The following is a 19707-nucleotide window of genomic DNA, read 5'->3' on the forward strand; positions in this document are numbered from 1 at the left end:
ATACCATGTTGTTAGATATTCTGACTGCACCTAGTTAGTCACCTGCAATTGCCAGAAAAAAGAGGATGAAGAAAACATCTGGCAATATGCATTCATTTATACCTTTGTTTAATTTCTGAATTTTGAGCACTTTGTAAAATGGATATGGAGAGGGGATAAAAGAGTACAAGTATTATTTTTCGTGCTTAATATTGGAAGTGATCCAAAAACCTCTGACTTCTGCTGTTGGAGCTAACCAGATTTGGGGTGGAATGTACAGAAGTGCCATGTAGGTGACTCTTACTTAAAGCCTCTTTGATGACATCTCTAGGATCTATGGAAGCTTTTTTTTTTTTTTTTCCCTTCTCTGTGAGAGTTGTTTGCTGTGCTGTGGCTTGTTTTCCCACAGTACCTTAGTTCCTCACAAGATACACTGACCTAAACTGTCTGAGGGTTCTGCACTTTTTCATTCCCCCAAAATGTTTCGTACTGATGAAGTCAGTCGTGCCTGTTACAGTCACTTGCCCCCCTCCCCCGCCCCGCCCCGCCCTGAGTCTCCCCAGGAAAGAGGTATGGCTCTAGCATTAGATACTACGGGTCTGAGTAGACAACACCATGGAAGTGGGGGAGCTGGGAGTTCATACAGCTGCTACGTGAGGGGAAGGAGTGCAGTTCAATTTCTAGTTATTAATATCTCACATAAGCTAGTGTGCTGTTTCTTTTCTATAAGAACCTTGAAAACGGCTAACAGATTGGTTTCCACTTTCTCTCTTTTTCTCTGTTTAGCAGGAAGGAACGTCCTAACTCTCTGAATGTCTTCCCCCTCGCGGATGGCATGGTACGTGGGCAGATAGGGGCCAAGATCATCCCAACACTGGACCACTGGCACCTGAGTGACCTCAGCCAGCTGCAGTCCAACTCCAGCTACAAGGTTTTATAGACCGTCATGGAGCAAGGGTTTCCCACTCTCCCACTGTCAATAGCATCCCACATTTTCATTAAGATTGAGACCAATTTGTGTCCATAACCCTTTGCAGCCTCTCCCTGCTGTGCATCTGCTCCTGTGGTAGCTGTGCTGTAGGTGGGAGGATATTCTTTTGCTGATCTGGCATATGGTGCGGGAGGGGTTTGACACAGCTCCTCATGCTTCTTGTCTCAGTGATAATCTCCTTTACTTGGCTGGCCCCAAGTTGAGAGGAATGTGTGGGGAGGCAGTTAGGGATTTAGGGAAGATAAATCCTACACTTTTTTGTAGTTTATTTGGGAGAGGAAATGGTGGGACTTGTCCTTTCTCTCCTCCTCGATAAGAGCAGTGCTTTTATACCTCAGCTGGGACCAGGGATTGGGTTGTGCTTGCTCACCGGTGTTTGTCCTTTTTGGCCTTCCTATCTTCAGTGAAAAGGGCTCCTAATTCTTTCTGGATGCCCAAGTCTTGGACTGTGCTTAAAGGTCTTCTGTTCCTCACACATCTAGTCATTGCTCTAGACTTGCATTGTGTACCTCAGTACACTTGTCATCTTCAATGTGCTGCCGTCTGCACTCGGGCTTGCCAAAAAACTTAACAGCATTGCATTGAAGCAGCTGCATGGTTCTGCCTGTTGCTTGTGGTGCTCTGCTCTGTCATTTGGAGACTGGTCTGAGCCCAAAGACCCCGGTGTCGTACTCTTAGCTGACAGCTCACTGCAGTTGTTTACAGTTTAGACTATAGATGGTGATCCATATTTCCCATGAGGTGTACCTGTAGACTTCTCAAAGTCTTTGTGCTCAGGATCCCAGCAAATTGCTCTCTTTGAATGATGTTCCACAAATGCCTGGTGTCAGGCCTGAGAGCCAGTGGTGCATCTACCTAGCACAGCTTGCAGTATGTCTACTGATACCTCACAGAGCTTCTGGTCTGCTTTAAAAGTGTCTGATGAATTTTCTTTCTCTCTGCCTGGAATTTGTAGAACATCAGGTGTTTTATATGTCTATCTAAGGACTGGTCTCCTTTTGAGAAGTTGTAAATCACTAATCCTATAAAATACATTGAGGCAGTAAAGGCAAAGAGGAGGGAAAAAAGAAAGAAGGAAAAAACCCAACTTGTTCTACCCATTCGGGATGTCTCCAGATTACATTAATGGTACTTTGGCCTGAGGGACTCTGCAAGTGATGCATAGCACAAGAAATTTACACAAATTCAACATTTATGCAGAAAACAAAGCAGCAACTTCCCTTTTTTAACACTACCTTTGTAAAGTAGCCAGGCCTAGCACAGCACAGACCTTAGCACTTCATCAACCCTCTGCCATCATGGAAGTTGGAAATCCAAATGCAAGATCTTTGGATAGGATGGAGAGACTGTTCTTGGAACCCAGCCCTTGCTGTAGTGTTAGAGGCACAGAAGTTTGGCAAACTTATCTACTTGCAGAATGCCAGTCGGGTCCTGCAGTCATTTCTGGTGAGCTTTGCCTGGAATTAGGGAATAGCAATGCCACGGTGCAATAACATAATTAAGGATGGTGGAAATGAAGACAAGAGCATGAATGTGTTTCTTCAGACTAGTGCTGTGCCAACACAACACTGCTGCAAGGACACAGACAGTAACCAATAATGCACAGAGACCAAACCGCTTCTGGTTCTGGCACCAGTTTATTCCAGGGATCTCCAGGCAGTGCTGCATGCTATGGTTTGAACATGCCCTCAAGCTCTTTAGCTGTCAGATGCATGCAGCAGTGGTTGGTTTTTAGAGAAGAGCTGAGAGGACATTGGTGTTAGATCCATCTTCCACAGACTTGGTACGGTGTAGTTCTTTTAAGTGGTACCACTGCAGAACTTCTGAAGGAAGTTGAGTGGATCTCACTGATAACCCAGCATCTGCATTGCAGAATTCAACAGGAACTCAGATAAATTGAAAGCTTTGATGTACAAGTTCTGGTAAAGGGAGGGTTACTGACTGGATCTCTTGGTGATTTGGTGATGATGGTGTCAGGCAAAAAAATCCATCTCTGGTTACAAGAAAGCTTTGTGCAGAAGTAGTGTGCTGCTCCAAATGTATTTGATGGGTAGTGCTGGGATTTGTGTTGGTGCTCATTAGGGAAACTCAGAAGTGGGATGCTGGGTTTAAAGAGGCTAGCTGGTAGGGTAGAGTTAGAGAGCTTGGGCTGTGGAAGACTTGGATGGGGTAGTGTGTTACAGAGGATTTCCCAAGAGTATGGAGCAAACTTACGAATAATTAAAGGATGTGGTTGACTGACTTACTAAATTTGCAATTTGGAATGGAGATTTTCCTCCTGCAAGCTTCTTGCACACTCTTTGACTGGAATGCTGTTTCTTAAATATTTTGCATGACTGAAATCTCAGCAGTACTGCTCATGCACTCATTGCCTCTTCTTCAGCAGCTCTGATATTTTGCTGACATCAACTGCACACATGACTCACTTTCCCAGTATGTATATCCTGACTCTTCTGAGTAGTTTTCCTTCTCCATGGGGCCATACTGTAGTTATATTTTAAGTGTCTTTGTATACTTATTATTATTTTCTGTTTTAGTTGCTGTCATTATTTTATTTTTACATTCAGTTGTACATTTATTTTATACAATGTTTTGGAGATGAAAGTCCTTAACATTTTTGTTTTTATGTACTATGCTTTCAGTGTTATAACCATACAGTTGTGGCTTCTCATGGTGACATATGACTGCTATGAATGTTGGGCCTTTGCAATGCATTTTGGAGGTCACTACTACACATTTGATGTTTAGGAGGTTGACAGGTATGGCTGTAGGTAAGTGGAGAGTATTCTTTGGGTGAGCTATGGGTTATGGAGAATGCCTCCTATGCTGTAGAGGAGAGCTGTACTTAGTGGATTATTTAGCATTGACGGAGAACTTGGGACAGTAGAAGGAAGATACCAGCGAAGTTTAACAGAGCTTCTGGACTGTGAAGAGGAGCGCCTTGGTAGTATTTACATTTGGGAGGAATTTCTCCAATGCAGGCTGGTAGGTTGATAAAGTATGTTTTCTAAATATAAACATAAATATAAAACTCGGATGTATAACCAAAGAGTAAGTGAAAGAGCAGGGTCATACTCACTGGTGTGTTCTGGGTGAGGGGCAGATTATGTCAATAAACAAGAAATTACAGCATATTTCTGATACAAATATTGCCCTATAGACACTGATCATAACAGGGTTTCTGAATGACATCTAGTTCTTAAGAACAAGGAATGACATGTGGACCCACCTGGGTGTCCTTTTACATTGCTAAGATACTCATGGACTTTGGTTATGCTTATAGACTTAGAGTGGGTACAAGAACATCTCTGAATCCTTTCATCCAACAGCATTTTTGTTTGGGGAAAGAAGTTGCACTTCACACTTGATACTCGTCATCCCTTCATACATTAGAAAGCACAGTAGGCAGACTGCAGTTGAATTAGTATAAGGCTTACTGGATCATATTTGTTCTCAAAAACCTGGTTTGATTTTTTTTTTCTTTATGTATTAGGAAAGTAGCTCCTGAAACAGGAATATGAAGTAGAGGTGGGAAGTGTGGTTTTCACATGTAGCAGCCTAAGTGAAAAGTCCCCATGTCAGTCTTGATGCTAAAATCAGCAAAAGTGCAGGAGGATGATTTGAATGTCCACGTAGGTACTGTTTGGACTAACAATGCAGAAACTATATACAAAATGTGGATCATATTTAATGGTAATGCAGTTGAAAAAAAATCTTAATTTCCAATATAAATGCACAGATGCAGTGTAAAACCTTTGACTTCCACAGTGCAATGTACAGCGGGGTATTTTAAGATGAGCATGCAAAGGCCAGTCTAATTAAAGGAAGATCTTAGTAAGATTCCATTTTTAAAAAAAAAAAATGGCTGCAAAGGGTTAAGTCACCATTTTTTTCAGTCTTCTATCTCATCCCATTTTGAATCTCTTTGTCATGTTGTGAAGTTACTATTAGAACAGGAGAACGAGACTTCCAAATTAGTGCAGTGAAACAGCATCACAGCTCCAGCATTGGGCGGTTCAGAGCAGCCTCTGATCAGAATCATGGTATTTCTAGTACCTGCACAGGAGAGGAGAGGCAAGTAGTAAAGACAAAAGCTGGGTCTGGATGTGCAGATGCTGAATGTCACTGCACCCAATTGCAACTATTGTCACATATAACTCTCTACATTAATTTTGTCATCTCCCTGCAGGCAGTAATTAGAGTGTGCTGCCGTGAAGCATGGGGAGATCTCATTTGGGTCTGGGAGTGATCACAGCATTGGTCAAGACGTTAATTGGCTGATTGTGAAGCGGTGCTGCTTTAATAGACAAACAAGGGTCACTGTAAAATCCTGACAGAGCCTGGAAAGCCTCCTGTATTTTTCAAGAGGTGATAGTACAAGAAATGGGGCTGTAATGTCTGTAAAACTGAGAGCCATTTGTGCGCATTTCACACTGGGAATCCGTCTCCTATGTTAATTTGTCAGCTTCTAATTTTTGAACTCTTGGGTCTTGTCATCCTGTCATTTGAAGTGGGGAGACCACACCTGTTTCTACTGTGTTGTCAAGCTGGACCCATGCCTGGCTAGCCTCTGCATAAAGTGGTATGGGGACATAGGTCTCCTGTGCTAGCAAAGTCAGACCATCCCAGCGTGGTATCTGCTTTGCTTCTGCAGTTTAGTGTCAGAACCACTTTGCTGTTCTTTCATCCAGGTTGTGTTGGTGCTCTACAGTAATGACGTCATCCAGGACCTCCGAGAGGCCACTTCTCATCCTTCCCAAGTAATACCCATGTTGCCTTCCAGTCTTGGGAAACGCTGGCCTGTCTTACTGCAAGTGCCAAAGCCCATCAGCTTCCACTATAGTCAGTGTGAGCTGCAGGTGCTTTTCACTTATGATAAGGCTACCTTTCCTTGAGGTGCATGATGAAGAGATCGCATATTGATGTGACGTGTGAAGAACAATGTTTAGTAGTAGACGAGGAAGGATATCAGTTCTTTCTCAGGTGGGATTTGCTTGCTGAGTTCAGCACGAGAACTCACTGCTTCATTGTGGTTACAGTGCCTGGTGTTACCAGCCAGCGCTGGGCATGTAGCTGGTACAGCAAGCAAGACTCATTCTCCATAATGCTTTAAGGCAGCCATACACCAACACATGGGAGATTAATTGAAATATATAGCTGTGCTTTTCCCTTTTTGTTCTTCCCTCGCCCTGGAATTGCCACAGTGTCCTCAGGATGAAATGTCTGAATCTGGGCAGTCCTCAGCAGCTGCCACACCGAGCACCACTGGAACCAAGTCCAACACTCCAACGTCATCTGTGCCCTCTGCTGCCGTCACACCTTTGAACGAAAGCATCCAGCCCATCAGTGAATACAATGGCACAACCAAGAGCAGTAAGAGGGCACGAGAAAAACGGAACAGCCGGAACATGGAAGTCCAGGTCACACAGGAGATGAGAAATGTCAGCATAGGTAAGGGAGCTGGAACTTGAGTACTTGGTCGTTAAAGTAATTGACTTTGCAGTGCTTTGTGTCCCTCTGTTACAGGAGGAGGCTGGGACACTGAGGAGTAATCATCTTCATAAGTATAGAATTTGAGGTAGCCTTACTTAGAAAGATACATGAGCAAGACAGGGCTAGAAGTTTTCTGGGTAGCAAATTTTTAAAACATCAGTAATATGAATAGTTTCACAAATACACAGGATGGGAATAGGTTATAGAGTTCAGTCCCATGCATTTGCATTCATCCATGTCATAGAACCTCTTTCATGAACAGTCAAGTCCCATCTTAGTCTAACTGAGCTTTTGGAAAGCTGTTTCTGGACCTCATCAATATGATAGTTAAAAGCTTCCATTTAGTTTTCTCTCTGGATTTATTCGTAAGTATTTTATATCCAGTTGTTTGTATGCCAAATTTGTCAGTCAGGTTAAATATTTTCCCTTCTATGTGTTTATCCCACACCTTGATGTGTTTAAAAATAGCAATTATATCCAGGTTTTTTTCTCAGCTAAATAAGCTGTTTTCTTTTAGTCTATTTCTCATATAAGAAACACCCAAATCTTTGGAAGTTACAGTTGTTTTCTTTCCACTTCCTGGAGTCCTTTAGTAATTTGCATTCATGATTTCTAGTCAGGAAAGCCATCACCTAAGCCTTTAGCACCAGAAATTTAAAATGGTGTAATAACATGATGAAAGCCCCTTTCTGTGCTTTTTAATATAGCTGTGCCAATGTAGTATCTGAGCAACTCCCAGCTTGTATTGTATTTAGACTTGCAGCAGCGTTCAGAGATGAGAAGTGGTTTGTTTTACAGGTCATGAACTTACATACAGAAGGACTGTACAACTAGCTGAAGATCATAAGGAAAGTCTGTACAGGAGTGCAGGGATGAATGTAGGTCCCCAAGGTTAGCATCTGTACCGGATGATCATCCTTTTTCCCAAGTAATACAGAGGAAATTCCTCTGCTAACCTTCACAAGCTGGTTCCTAACAAATTAAGACTATAAACCAACATGTAACACGTTTTGTTGAGGCATTTGAATGAGAACTGTCATGACTGAGTCCCAGTCTGTATTTATATTAGCAGCTGAGGGGGTCCCAGGGTCACAGATGTCATTCTGCCAAAAACCAATGTAGTTCTCCATAAAAGCATATGGCTTCTGCATAGCCAGCTGTTAAATGTGATCTGTTCGGTGATCCTGGACAAGGCAAGTCAGTATAAACACTGGTATCAGAGAAACTGAGCACAGATGTCAGTAGTTCGAATGCCCACTAAATACTTATCCTTATTTTTACAGTTGCTGCTTTACAAGCTCGTTTACCATCCATAGCTTTCTTGGGTCAAAGTCTGCTCCCTTCTAGATGTGTGTAACTCTGAAGTCATTGTGCATGTGACAGCTGCTTTTTTCTTGGTGGAAGTACTGTGTTGTGGAATCTGCTCAAAGATAGTTGTATCTTTCTTGTGTGCTCTGCATATTCAACCTTTCATCTGTTTCTCACACGTAATGCAGAATCAGATCTCCATGCTGAGGAGAAACACAGATACTTGAATTTTTAGTATGTATTTTATGCATCTATAATTAAAATGTCTGTCAGTGATGCAAATGCCTTAGAGCTGAACTACCAAAAAAAGGTGGTCAAAGGTATTTGCAGAAAAGCCTCCCAGCTTGAAAACCTAAAGAAATGGAAGCCTCTGTTTCTCTCAGCTTGAGAACCACTGGTGTATGGATGCCTACTTTGGAAACAGATACACATCTCAGTTTGTCTTCAAACATGGCATGTATTGCCAGCTGGTGCACAATGCCAGCCTAAAAGAATAGAATCAACACTCAAGTTGTCATGGGCTTTGTATATTTGGCAACCGAGGCTCTTTGGAAAGGTCAAAAATTTCGCATCTAACATCAAGGGACTAACGTAGTTTACAGATTAGGTCTCTAATCCGTCTGTAAACAGACACTGTGTTCATATTGCTTGTTTAGAATAGGTGCAAGTCTGGGCTTTTGGACAGTTTGCTATCCAATAAATGTGACTTGACAAGAGGAGGAAGTTCCTTATTAATTAAATACTGGCTTCAGGCTGTAGATTGTACAGAAACCAGGGTAGATTTCATGTATCAGTTTTTAAGTGAAATTTCACTGTAATGGGTATCTAAACCAGTTGTAGACTTGAGAATTTGTATTGAAATATTATTTCTATTAAAACTAAATAGTGCCAATTCATAATTACAGTAATCTGTGAAGCTATACAGAAAATCACTGTGTTGTCTTTGATCTCAGCTAAAGTTGCATGATGGTTGAAGAGTTTTTACTGATAGATAAAAAGTTTATTTTTAATTTATTTTAATGCATAAAGTATTTCTTACTATTATATTTTAATGAGGATTCAGGCCAATGACCTTGGTGACACCCTGGTATGGTGGGGGGGAGGGGAAGCAGGAAGTCTTCCTGCTCTGGAATTGTGAGGGCACCTTCCCAGCACTGGTGCATTTGTGACTCTAGATGACCATTCACTTTCTGTTCCTATTTCAAGACTTTGAACATGACACTGTGAAGTTTTGAAACCTTGATATTCAAAGCTGCAAATGTCCCTTTGAAGAACACCATCCTGTGAAAGTCCTGATTCTATAGATCATATGTATTGTCTTACCTAGGAATGGGCAGCAGTGATGAGTGGTCTGATGTTCAGGACATCATAGACTCTACTCCAGAGCTGGATATGTGTCAAGACCCCCGCCTGGAACGCACTGGTAACAGGTATTGATTGTGACTTTTCACTGTGTGAAAAGCTCTTTTGCTTGATTTTATGAGGAGTAAGGAATGGATGCTGTGGCTCACACCGAGTTCAAGATGGAGCTGTTTGAGAAAGTCCATATATTCTGAATAATGCCAATAGGAGGTGTCCTGACCTTCCTTGAGTTCTCCAGAGAAGGCAGATGTCTGCTGGTAATCTGCAGAAGGATCTGTCCAGCTGACCCAGGACTGGGCTTGTTTGCCTTGCTGGATCAGGAGGACAAGAGAGATGGGGCAGTGAAAGGTTTAAGACAGGCAAAGGGGACATGGGGGTAAGCTGTCAGGAGGAGGGAAAAGATGCATTTGTGTAATAAGAGATAGCTTTTGAATTCAGTTTTAAAACATCAAGCTTTTTTCAGTTTTAATTTTTGTAAGTGTTTGAAGAGCAGGAGCAGGGCTGCTCCACGATGGAGGACAAGCAGGAGTAACCCCAGCGCTCCCAGTCCTGCAGGTTCTGAGCAGAGAGGGCAGAGCACTGATAACGAGCTCCATCAGCAGCCCCAGGCAAAGCAAGGGGTTCAATTAGGTCCTGGTGCTACCCATGAGCAGCAGGAGACAGGGCTGGAGACAGGTACACCTACAAGTGTAGCTCAGAGAAAGACTGAAGGTGCAGGCTGGAGGTTAAAGGGAGCCCTTAAACCATTGAGTGGTTGCAAGTCCCAGGCGAGGCTGGTCAGAGCAGTTTTGATCCCAGTGCACTCAGGACCTTGATGGAGTCCTCTGAATTAGCAGACTTTTACTGAACTACTCTGCTGCTCTGGTTCCTATCCATCACCTGTTTTGTGCTAATCCTATTTAGCTCCCTAAGGGCTATTAATTTAGCTGCCTAAAGTCTATTAATTTTGGCACGGTATTTCTTTGAGGCATGTATTAGTCTAGAATTATTAGTCTAGGTGCCTTGATTAGTTTTACTAAGTTCTGGTGGTTAATTTGGCAGGATTCATTAATTTTTACCCTCATCTGGGGGGTAATTTGGCACTACACCAGCAAAAAAAAACCCCCTAGCTCTTACAGGTATGCAGAAGATAGTACCCTGACAAAGTTAAGGCAAGATTTTCTCACAGTCCTGTGAGAGTCTGGACTGGATTCCCCCTGTTTGAGCACCCTCATCGAGAAGGATACGAGCAGCAAGAACAGATGTCACAGCCTTTCTCAACTGTGACACCACATACAGTTAAGGTCTCCTCACAATACATATGATGCATGGACAATTTTCAGGGTCCAGTGCAGGAGGAATCTAGGGTAGCCGAAAGAGCTCTGTGTGGGAAAGACAAAAGTGATGAGATCAGATTGAAAATTGATCAGATTGAAAATTGGTCAGACCTAAGGAAAAGAAGGGAACCGAGAGGATTGCTGCACTGGAAGCTCTTCGGGCGGTGATCTCTGATCCAGGTAGTGAGGCTGAAGGGTACAGGAGACACAAGCTAATGCTGCAGCTGCTGAACAGTGTGCTTGCTGCTTTAAAAGAAGAATGCTTTTGAGAGAGATACAGCTTCTGAAAGTTGAGTGCTGAAGAGGTAGATTCAAGCTGAATTGGGTCTTCAGGTCAGATGCTGAGTGCTGGTTGCGTCTTGTCACTTGTGCTGTCCATTGGACTACATGAACTGGTTAATCCCGGTGTAGTCAGGGCACCCATTAGTAACTCCTCAGTGCTTTCAGCTGTCTGGGGGGTAGCTGTAATTTTTCTGTTGAAAAAACCCACTGTTTTTTTTTCCCTTTTCTCTGCAACATACTGTAACTCTGCAATATCAGAGACAGCAACTGCACCCCATTTGTAACTTCGAGGCTTTATCACCGAGATGTGATTTATCTAAGAATGAAGCCACACAATCTGAGATATTCTCCAGTGGTACTGATCTTTCTGCTAGACTGCTGGAAAAATTGCACAGACTCTCTTCATGCTGTCTGATTCCCCTCAAACAAGGCAGGGCACTTAAAAGTGTTTTTACCCGCATTAGGGCCATTTTTTAGAGTAGGCAGTGACAATCCCAGAGGTTGCCTCACCTTCACCTCCTGTAACAGCTATTTTCTCTTTGAGCCATGAGACTGTCAAGAAATGCAAGAGGATTGTTGATGGTACCACAGACACGAAGAGGTGGAAATGTGCTCCCATATGATATGATTTGAAAACGTTAACTTTGATTTACCTTTAATGAAATATATTTTGCTGACATGTGAGGAAGCATTCCGGCGCATAGAGTCACCCAGAGAAGAAACTAACCCTTCAGGCTAATTTCACGTACTAGTTGGCAAAGAAAAAAGACCATTGCTGTTTTCAACATTTGAGTCCTTATCTGATCTTACTGCTATCTAAGGTTGCTATCTAAATTGATAGGTTTGTGGGAATCCTTGCAGAGTCTGCAAAGTCAGAGCTGAGAGCTTCTGCGAGTTGAAATTTTTCTATCAAATATTGAATAACCTTTAACTATTATGATTTAAAAGGAAGTCAGCTGGGTGAGCTCTGAGGTTCTGCTCGTTAGGTACTTGTCACTGATATGGGGAATAGAACATGCTTTTTTCTTTACTCAGTATGTTCCCTGAATCAGCCCATAGTGAACAGGTGGAATGTACTCTAAAGGTTTTGATCACAATGGTTTGGGATGCTGCTCAGTATTTCAGAGAGAAATTTTCTAGCTTAAATGCTCCCAAGTAACAAGAGTCCTTGTTTTTTTTCTTCCAACAACAGCCCAACACAGGGGATTGTGAACAAAGCATTTGGCATCAACACAGACTCTCTGTATCATGAACTTTCCACAGCAGGGTCCGAGGTTATCGGAGATGTTGATGAAGGAGCAGATCTGCTAGGTAAAAACTTGTTTAGAACCATTCTGTTTTCTCCGGTACAATGACAACTATATTAAGCTTCTAGAAACACTTACATTCTCTTTTTTTAAAGAATTTGGATGTTTAGCTTTTAAAAAAATGGCATGGAAATTGATACAAGTGACTGAAATATGTACCTGCAGTACAGTAATGCTTACTTAGAAAATATGCTGTTGGGTAACTTTTATTTGGGTTGTCTTTATGTGCGGAAGTTATTTTTCTATAGGATTCTCCCACACAAACAGTTGGAAGACAAAACTTGCTCCTTCTGCTTCCTCCCCCAAACTTCCCCTCCGCCCTGTAATTTTACACACGATCATTTTCACTTGGAATAAAGAGTTTGTTTGAAATTCACAAGAAAGTAACTCCTTTAGTTAAGTTCTTGAAGTTTAAATGATAAGGAGATATTATGGCCTGTATTGCGGTTTTTACCCTTTTATAGTCAGTCCAAGAGATGTAGTAATTCACTTTTTAGGCTGATTTTGAAGAAGCTTGGAATACCTGAAGTCTGGTTATATTGCATATTCCTGACTAGGACTTTGAAGCAGTCAGAGAAGCAACTTTGCCTCAGGTAGCAGTCTTAGCCCTTGCCATACTTTTTGGTGTGGGACTCTTGAGTATCTAGATCTTAATTAATGTCAGAATTTAATCAAGTTCTTAAGCCCTGCTGACTGTTTTCTTGAATCATGACAATATGAATGGTCTTTGAATACTTGGAGAACACGGGCAGCTGATGTAGTTTATAACTGTGTAGCTCACTTTCTGTTTTACTGCTTGATTTAAGGAGCGTTAGGAGACATGAGGACTCCAACAATATGCCTTTTATTCATTTAGTAGCGAGAGATCTGATCTGAAAGTGTACCTTTGCTTTCTGATGTAAGAGCTGCTTATGGATAATCTTGTAAGTTTGGTTCTATATATATATGTCCAGAACAGGATGAACTGAATCATATCACAGGCTTGCAGCAGCTCACCTTTGCAGAAATTAAATTAGGAAGATACCTGTGTCACCTTTGAGTCTTGTATCAGGACCCTCTAAAAGGGTATGTTTCTGAAGAGAGGATAGGTTTTACCCTATTCACCCAAGACTTAACCATAAAGACATGGACTGAAGACTGGAAAGGAGGTTCATGCAATACTTCTTGCTTTATCTAAGACAAAAATCTGTGAAATTCTCACTATTGTAGGCAGTATGCAACTGGAATGTAGGAACATGTTCCAGACTATAGTCAGAATGCTTGCAATACCTTTTTGATATGGACAGGGTTTTTTTTAGAAGCGTGGTGCTAGCCCTGCAACATGCAAGAGAGCTCTCATGCATGGATTGGTGACCATTGTCTGAAGTGTTAAAACGTCTATTCTTTCTCCTCCAACTTAAGATTGCTGAAGAAAAAAAAATCTATGGAAAAGTCAAGATGAAAGCACAAGCTTGCTCTGCCTGCAATTGGAGCCAATGTGCAGATACGTACAAAATTATGAGTTTAGAAGGAAAAGCAAGATTTCCAGGTTTGAGAATCACCTGGATGTTAGCAGTCATTGCAGAAGTGCTGGGACTGCTGGTTAAAGTGAAGATGACAATAGAAACTACATGTGATGCTTAAAGCTGTGGAATGAATTTTGGTTAGCCAGCCCCCCTATATTATTGGGAACTCTCTTCCTAGCAGAATCAAAGCATTAAAAAGACTGACAATCTTGACATTGCCTATCTATTTTATTGTGATCCTCAGGTGCTTCCTTATCTAGGAGAGTGTATGGATGATTATATGGCTGTCTTCCTCTAATCACTGTGCCATGGGCTGCTTTCCTGCTCTCCTCAAAATGGCTGGGACATCAGGGGTTGTCAGCTTCTAAGAGTTACTATTCAGGAAAAGTATTTGCTTGGTGTATAAACTGCTTCAGACAACCTGTTTCCGACTTCTGGAAGCCTGCCTTCTGGGAATCCAGTTGCCCATTGGATTACCCTGTAGTCTGACCCAATGATCAGTGAGAAATGCAAACTGTTGTTTTCAAAGGGCCAAAGATTTAAGTTGCCGAAACCTTGCAGGATTGATCACCACAGTTTCAGTTAAAGTCAAAGGTGCTTCAACTCTTCCAGTAACAAGGCTGCCCAAAGACCAGTGATTGATTTTGGGTTGTGAGACAACTGTTGTTTGGCAGTTACCACTTTTAATATAAACGTACAGAGACTTCGTTTAACAGTGCCCATGTAAGTGTGGCTTATGAAGACCACAGTGTGGCTTCTGAAGAGCCACATTTCTGTGCTGGGACAATTTTCTGGTTTGAGCAGAGCAGCAAAACTCTTGCAGGTGATCACACAGCAGGCTAGCAGAATAGGAAGGCTTCTTTCCCCTGGTTCCTTTTCAAACCTTGAGATGGGCTGTGATGAAATCGGGTAGTTCTGTGACTTTCCTGTGAGAAATGTTAATGTAATTAACCCTTTTGTTGAGTTCTGGCTGCTGACTCTGTCCACATAACAGTGTTCTTTAAAACGAACATAAATGTTGCCAGGATTGTACAAAGGGAGGAAGGCAGAGAGAGATCTTGTCTCTTGGTTATGTCTCTGACCATGAAATGAGATTTGTGCTGCTGCTTTTTTTTTTTTTTTTTTTTTTGGCTTTGCGCAATAGAAAGCACTGAGAAAGTCTGGTAAAGGTGGAGTTCTCTCTCTTTCTGGGTCATATTTGGAGCTCACTTCTCTTTATAAATCAAAAGAATTAATGAAGTTTACCCCACCTAAGTGAAATTTGAATACTTCCTCTAGTCTCTTTCAAAACTTGGCAGTCAAAGAATATTCTCTCCTTTTGGACTCAGTTTCTTAAAGAAAGATAAATCTCATTAAAGAGATTTTAAAATAGAAGGATCTCACAGAAATTGTCCTTGAGCAGTAGCTGGCAGGCAAATGTGTTTCTTGAGTGGAAAATCTTACTCATTCCTTCTGGATATCTGCAAAGTGGCCAACATCTCTTGGTACAAAATTGGCACTCTTCACTGAAATTTTTGAATATAAAATAATAAATAAAATATGTGGGTTTCCCCCCTGCCTCTACTACTGCTTTACATACATGAGCTTATATAAGAAGTATTCTGGAGAAAAACATGGAATGAGAACAATTACTTACTAGTGGTAATTGTAGACCAAATTCTCTTTTTTCTCACTACACCCTTAGGACCACTAGTTGGCTGTTTTACTGTGCATTCACTTGTTAATCACAGGTTCTTGCCTCCCAACCCTGGGTAGGGTCCCCCTTCTTGCATGTCCCCCTTCCTTCTCTTCACTATCCCAAGAGTTTCTGGACACGAAGGAGCACTAGCAGTTTGGTTGTGTGCTATGGGCAGGTCCTTCCTTTCAGTTTTAGGATGCGCAACTGTGTTTGCTTTGGAGATTAAAACCTTCCTTCAAATAACAGGGTTTTTGTGGTGAAGACAGAAATTCAACCATATTAGTGGTAAGTTTATGTACATGTTTTTGTACAGAAACTGAAATGGGATTATCAAACTGAGTCCTAGCACTGCACTGTAAAAAAGAAAAGAAAAAGTTTTTGAATGCAACTAATTGTCTTTTGCAAGCTGAAGTATCATTGAAGAACACATTTATTATTGGAAGATCTAGCTGCTAAAATCACAAGGGGAGGGGAAATGGGAAGGCAGTAGGAACTATCTGTTCTGCATTTAGTGGTACATGACTAAATAAAGAGGAAATAAAGAGAAAATAAAGGTTTATCCAGTCCAGGAAGATGTGATTGCCTGAGATTCATGTCTGGAAAACTGGGGATAGCTGAGGCATGTGGTTGCAGTTGTACCACGGGTTACCTTCCCTTGATTTTTTTATGTCGTGTATGTAGAGTCATGCCATCTACAGTCATGGCAGGTCCTGTCCTTACTATTTCATGCCTTTTGACATTGAAATGGCTGAATCATTGTTAATTTTTTTTGAACAAAATTTTTATTTTGTTGGTTTCAGTCACTGATTGATCCTTTTTTCACTTCCTTTTTTTCCCTTGTCTCTCTGTGCTTCGCTGGACATGGCCCATAGGGGAGTTCTCAGGTGTGTATCTCCTCTGCTCAGTTTCCTTTCTTGTTTTTTTTTTACTTGTTGAGGTCGAATGCTGTGGTATACACATGTGATACTCCCCTGCTCTTGTCCAAACACGGTTGGCTTTGCGGACTTCTCCCACGTTCGTTTCGCTTGGTTGCCTTGCACTGGTGGGTCCCTGGGCAGCAGGACATCCCCGCTCTGTGCTCACACGCCTGCTGTGTTTCAATAAGCTTTTCTTGTGTGGCTTTCTTCAGGTTTGCTCCACTGTGTTACACTGGCCTGTCACTCAAGGTCTTGGGGCTCAAAATGCTTTTATTACTGCCAGGACGGGTGCTGTGCTTAGAGCCGAGCTCGGGTGGGCACAGGACTGAGTTAGGTTCCCACTCTCCTCTCAGCGAACCACGCTGTAAGGAATCCCGCTGTGTGCATGATGGCCACTGTGGGTTAGTTGATGCATACTGGCCCTCTTCTGGAACAGCTGTAGTGACCTGAAAGACGCTTTCTTAATGGATTAGAGTGGCAAAGCCTCTGTCTTTCACTGAAGCTTTGCCTTTGTGGCAGGAGTTTAAGTGATAGCTCTGTCTTTTGTTTTGGTGAAGGAGACTTACTGCCTTAGGGCCACGCTCTGTCATCAGAGGCTTTGCACCTTTCCATAAAATGCACTTGGGTTCTGATGCAATTTCAGATGAAGTCAAGGGGATCTCTCTTGATTTCAGTGCAAATTGAATGAAGTTTTCCCTGTAGAAAAGGCAGGTGACTTACACAGACGTGATAGCATAATGCTGTGCGGCGATGAGCTCCGTCACGTTCCTTTGCCCGGCACCTCTTGGTGTTGACTCTGTGAGGTTACAAAAGGGATGGCTTCGTCCTTTCTTTTAGTTCAAACTTTTTTTTACTTTAAGCCACTTTTTTGTGGTCCTTTCTCAGACAACCTCCCTCTGAAGTCGAGTTGGAGTTTGTTGCAGTGTGGAGGTGGATTTAGGCGTGTGCAAAAAGACCAGATGAGTGCTTTGATGTCCAACCCCCTTTTGTTTTTCCTCCTGTCCCTGTCCTTCCCTCACCCTATTCATAATGTCTGTTGAGCTACCTTTGTTGTGGGGATGGGAAACCCAAAGACATGTAATCTGGGGGAAATGATGAAGATCGAAGAAACAGATGAGCTCATCTGGAGCTTGTCCTGACATCTTAGGCGTAAATCCCTGTTAGGCCAGGCTGCAGCAGAACAAGGTGTACATTAGTTACTACTGAGCATCACACATACTGGCACCACACAGATGTACACATGCTAATGAGCTGCTCTGTTTGCTATTTACAGATTGGTACTTAATGGCTGCTTTTTTCTCTTCCTTTCTTCCCCTTTGTCCCCATATCTTTCTGTTCCCTTTCTCGTATGGGATGGCTCTCATAGTACGGGATGATTTCTTTGGTAAGGCGAAGGCCTTTTTTCTTTTTTTCTTTTTTCTTTCTTTTTTCTTTTTTTTAATGTGCATTTTTTCTTAAGTTCTTTCATTCACTCAGCATCCCTCCATGTCTTGCATTACCTTGGTTTGTTTTTTGTGATGGTGGTATCACCTCTCCAAGAAGCAGGACGCAGCTGTCAGTAGTGGTGATTTGGGGATTCTCCTGTTTCTTGTAGTTGACTATCCACTTTGATGCTTCACACTATTTGCCTGGCAGTGGGAGGCAGGCAGTGTAGGATGGGCTCTGTTAGACAGGACTCTGCCCAGACCTCTCTTCCCTTTGCTCCGTGCCACAACAAGGTGAAGAGATCTCCTTTTAGTCACTCCACAGCGGGGTTGTTTTTTTTTTTTTCCCCATGGGCCAGTCTTTCCCATTACAGCCTGCATGATGTTTTCTCATAGTGTCCGTTCTATGGCTCTGGGATGGCTTCATCCATTTCTTTGTTGCAAGACTAGCCCTTCAGACCTCTTGCTGGTTAAAGCATTGGGCTGTGACTGTGTCACACACAAATAAGATAGAAGCTGTGGTGAGGATACTGATGGTTGAGATGCTGTATGGCTTTTAGTTCTGGCATGATAGCTTACCCTCTTCAGAGTTCCTTTCTCTCCCCAAAACAGCTGCAGAGAGGGATAGATGACCCAGTAATGGGAGGGAAAAAGATTTATTCCAAAAGAACTGGAGATGAAGTCTTTTCTGGGGATTAACTCTTCCCTGGGGATGAACTTTTTCTTCAGCACCTGTAATGTCCTTGTGCCATTTTAATGTATTACTGGCTAAATATTTATTTGATCATTTGTAGAATCACTAAAAAGTAAGAAAATAATTTAATAAACAGATGACTTCTTGATCTTCCAGCCAACATACAGCATGCCACAGAAGAAAGGGTGATAGGTCATTCACCTTACCATACCAAAAACACACTTCAGTTTACACTGCAGTTAGTGTCTCTCACTTTTTTGCTCTTTGCAATATTTTTTACACAGCATCCAAAGAACACATTGCCTGAAACATCAAAGTGATTAATTATCTGTCTACTAATTTTTCAAAAGTTATTTGAAAATGCTGCTTCTTACTCATTCTTGCTGGGAATTTGCTTTTGCCATCATAAATTCATCCCATTTAACTGTGGGAAGAGGATCTGTATGTTGGAGTGTCGTGATGTGTTCTCACTTCTTGTATGCTACCATGTTTCTCTAACTTTCATTTACTTCAAGTTTGTGTTGTTTTTATTCTATTGCAAATATTAATTAATCAGCAAATAATGAATCATGAAAACTGTTGATGTCTTTGCTGTAAAGGAAGAGGTAGTTCAGAGGGCAGGACAAGGAGCACTACAGCACAAACACTGATGGTTGTGAGACTTCTTCATGCTCTGGGACCTGTGGTGAGAAATGAGCTGCAACCCTCGGCACTGTCCCCCAACAGGGAGAGGTCTCTTTGTCTTTAGGTCTCAGATGGCCTCTATTCCCCACTGTAAGACAGAAGCGGACCTGGGGAGCCAGCAAGTCCCTGGCAGCAGGAAACAATCCAGATGTGCTTTTGTTCCCTAAATTCCTTTCTGTTTGGTTTTATGAAATACTGAATCCAACCTTCACTCTCAGCCCCAGATTTTTCAAAGTGCTTGCAACCCAATTTGCATATTTTAGTTGTTGTATGTTGACGCCCAAGTGCAAGTGCCGTGTGTCCAATATAGATGTTTTCTTCAGTGTGGGTCTTAAGTGATGGGATTGAGACTTCAGATTTTAAACATCTGTGAGAAAACTGTTAAGGTAGATAGAGCAATGGACAGTCTTAAGTCCTGTTAAAATTGCTGTGGTGGAAGGCTAATAATGAGAAGCCTTTCATATGCATGGAACCAGCCACAACCATGATCCCAAATCTGTACTGAGAAACTGAAAATTTGGCTTATGCCAAGAAAGAAAGAAAATCACTGATGTATAGATCTGGACAGCAATTTGGACAGTGTTCTGCTGTCCTCTGTGAAAAACCCGTGGAATTCTACCTTCTTTCTATGTGAGTGTTGATAAAAAGTGGTTGCAATAGCTCATGGCTGAACCAGGAGTTACTGACTTGACTTCCCCTAACTGGAATTAGTGAAGCTCTCCTCTCTGACCCTCTCAAGGGAGTCTGTGAAACTTGGGATAAGAAGC

At 42.1% G+C, this 19707-nt stretch overlaps 1 protein-coding gene across 1 annotated transcript in view; it reads left to right on the forward strand.

Annotated features, from left to right (window-relative positions):
* The window catches only part of MAPK8IP3 (mitogen-activated protein kinase 8 interacting protein 3), a gene marked incomplete at its 3' end in the record, with an annotated part of 77830 nt that overhangs the window by 32747 nt on the left and 25376 nt on the right, over positions 1–19707 (forward strand). Inside the window, exons 5-8 of the mRNA XM_082006801.1 lie at positions 766–910; positions 6175–6421; positions 9099–9201; positions 11924–12042. Of these exons, the coding sequence (XP_081862927.1) occupies positions 766–910; positions 6175–6421; positions 9099–9201; positions 11924–12042 (614 nt within the window). The remainder of the gene's footprint in view (positions 1–765; positions 911–6174; positions 6422–9098; positions 9202–11923; positions 12043–19707) is intronic.

The sequence above is a fragment of the Phaethon aethereus genome (genome assembly GCF_964289735.1).
Source record: "Phaethon aethereus genome assembly, chromosome: 15".
NCBI lineage: Eukaryota > Metazoa > Chordata > Aves > Phaethontiformes > Phaethontidae > Phaethon > Phaethon aethereus.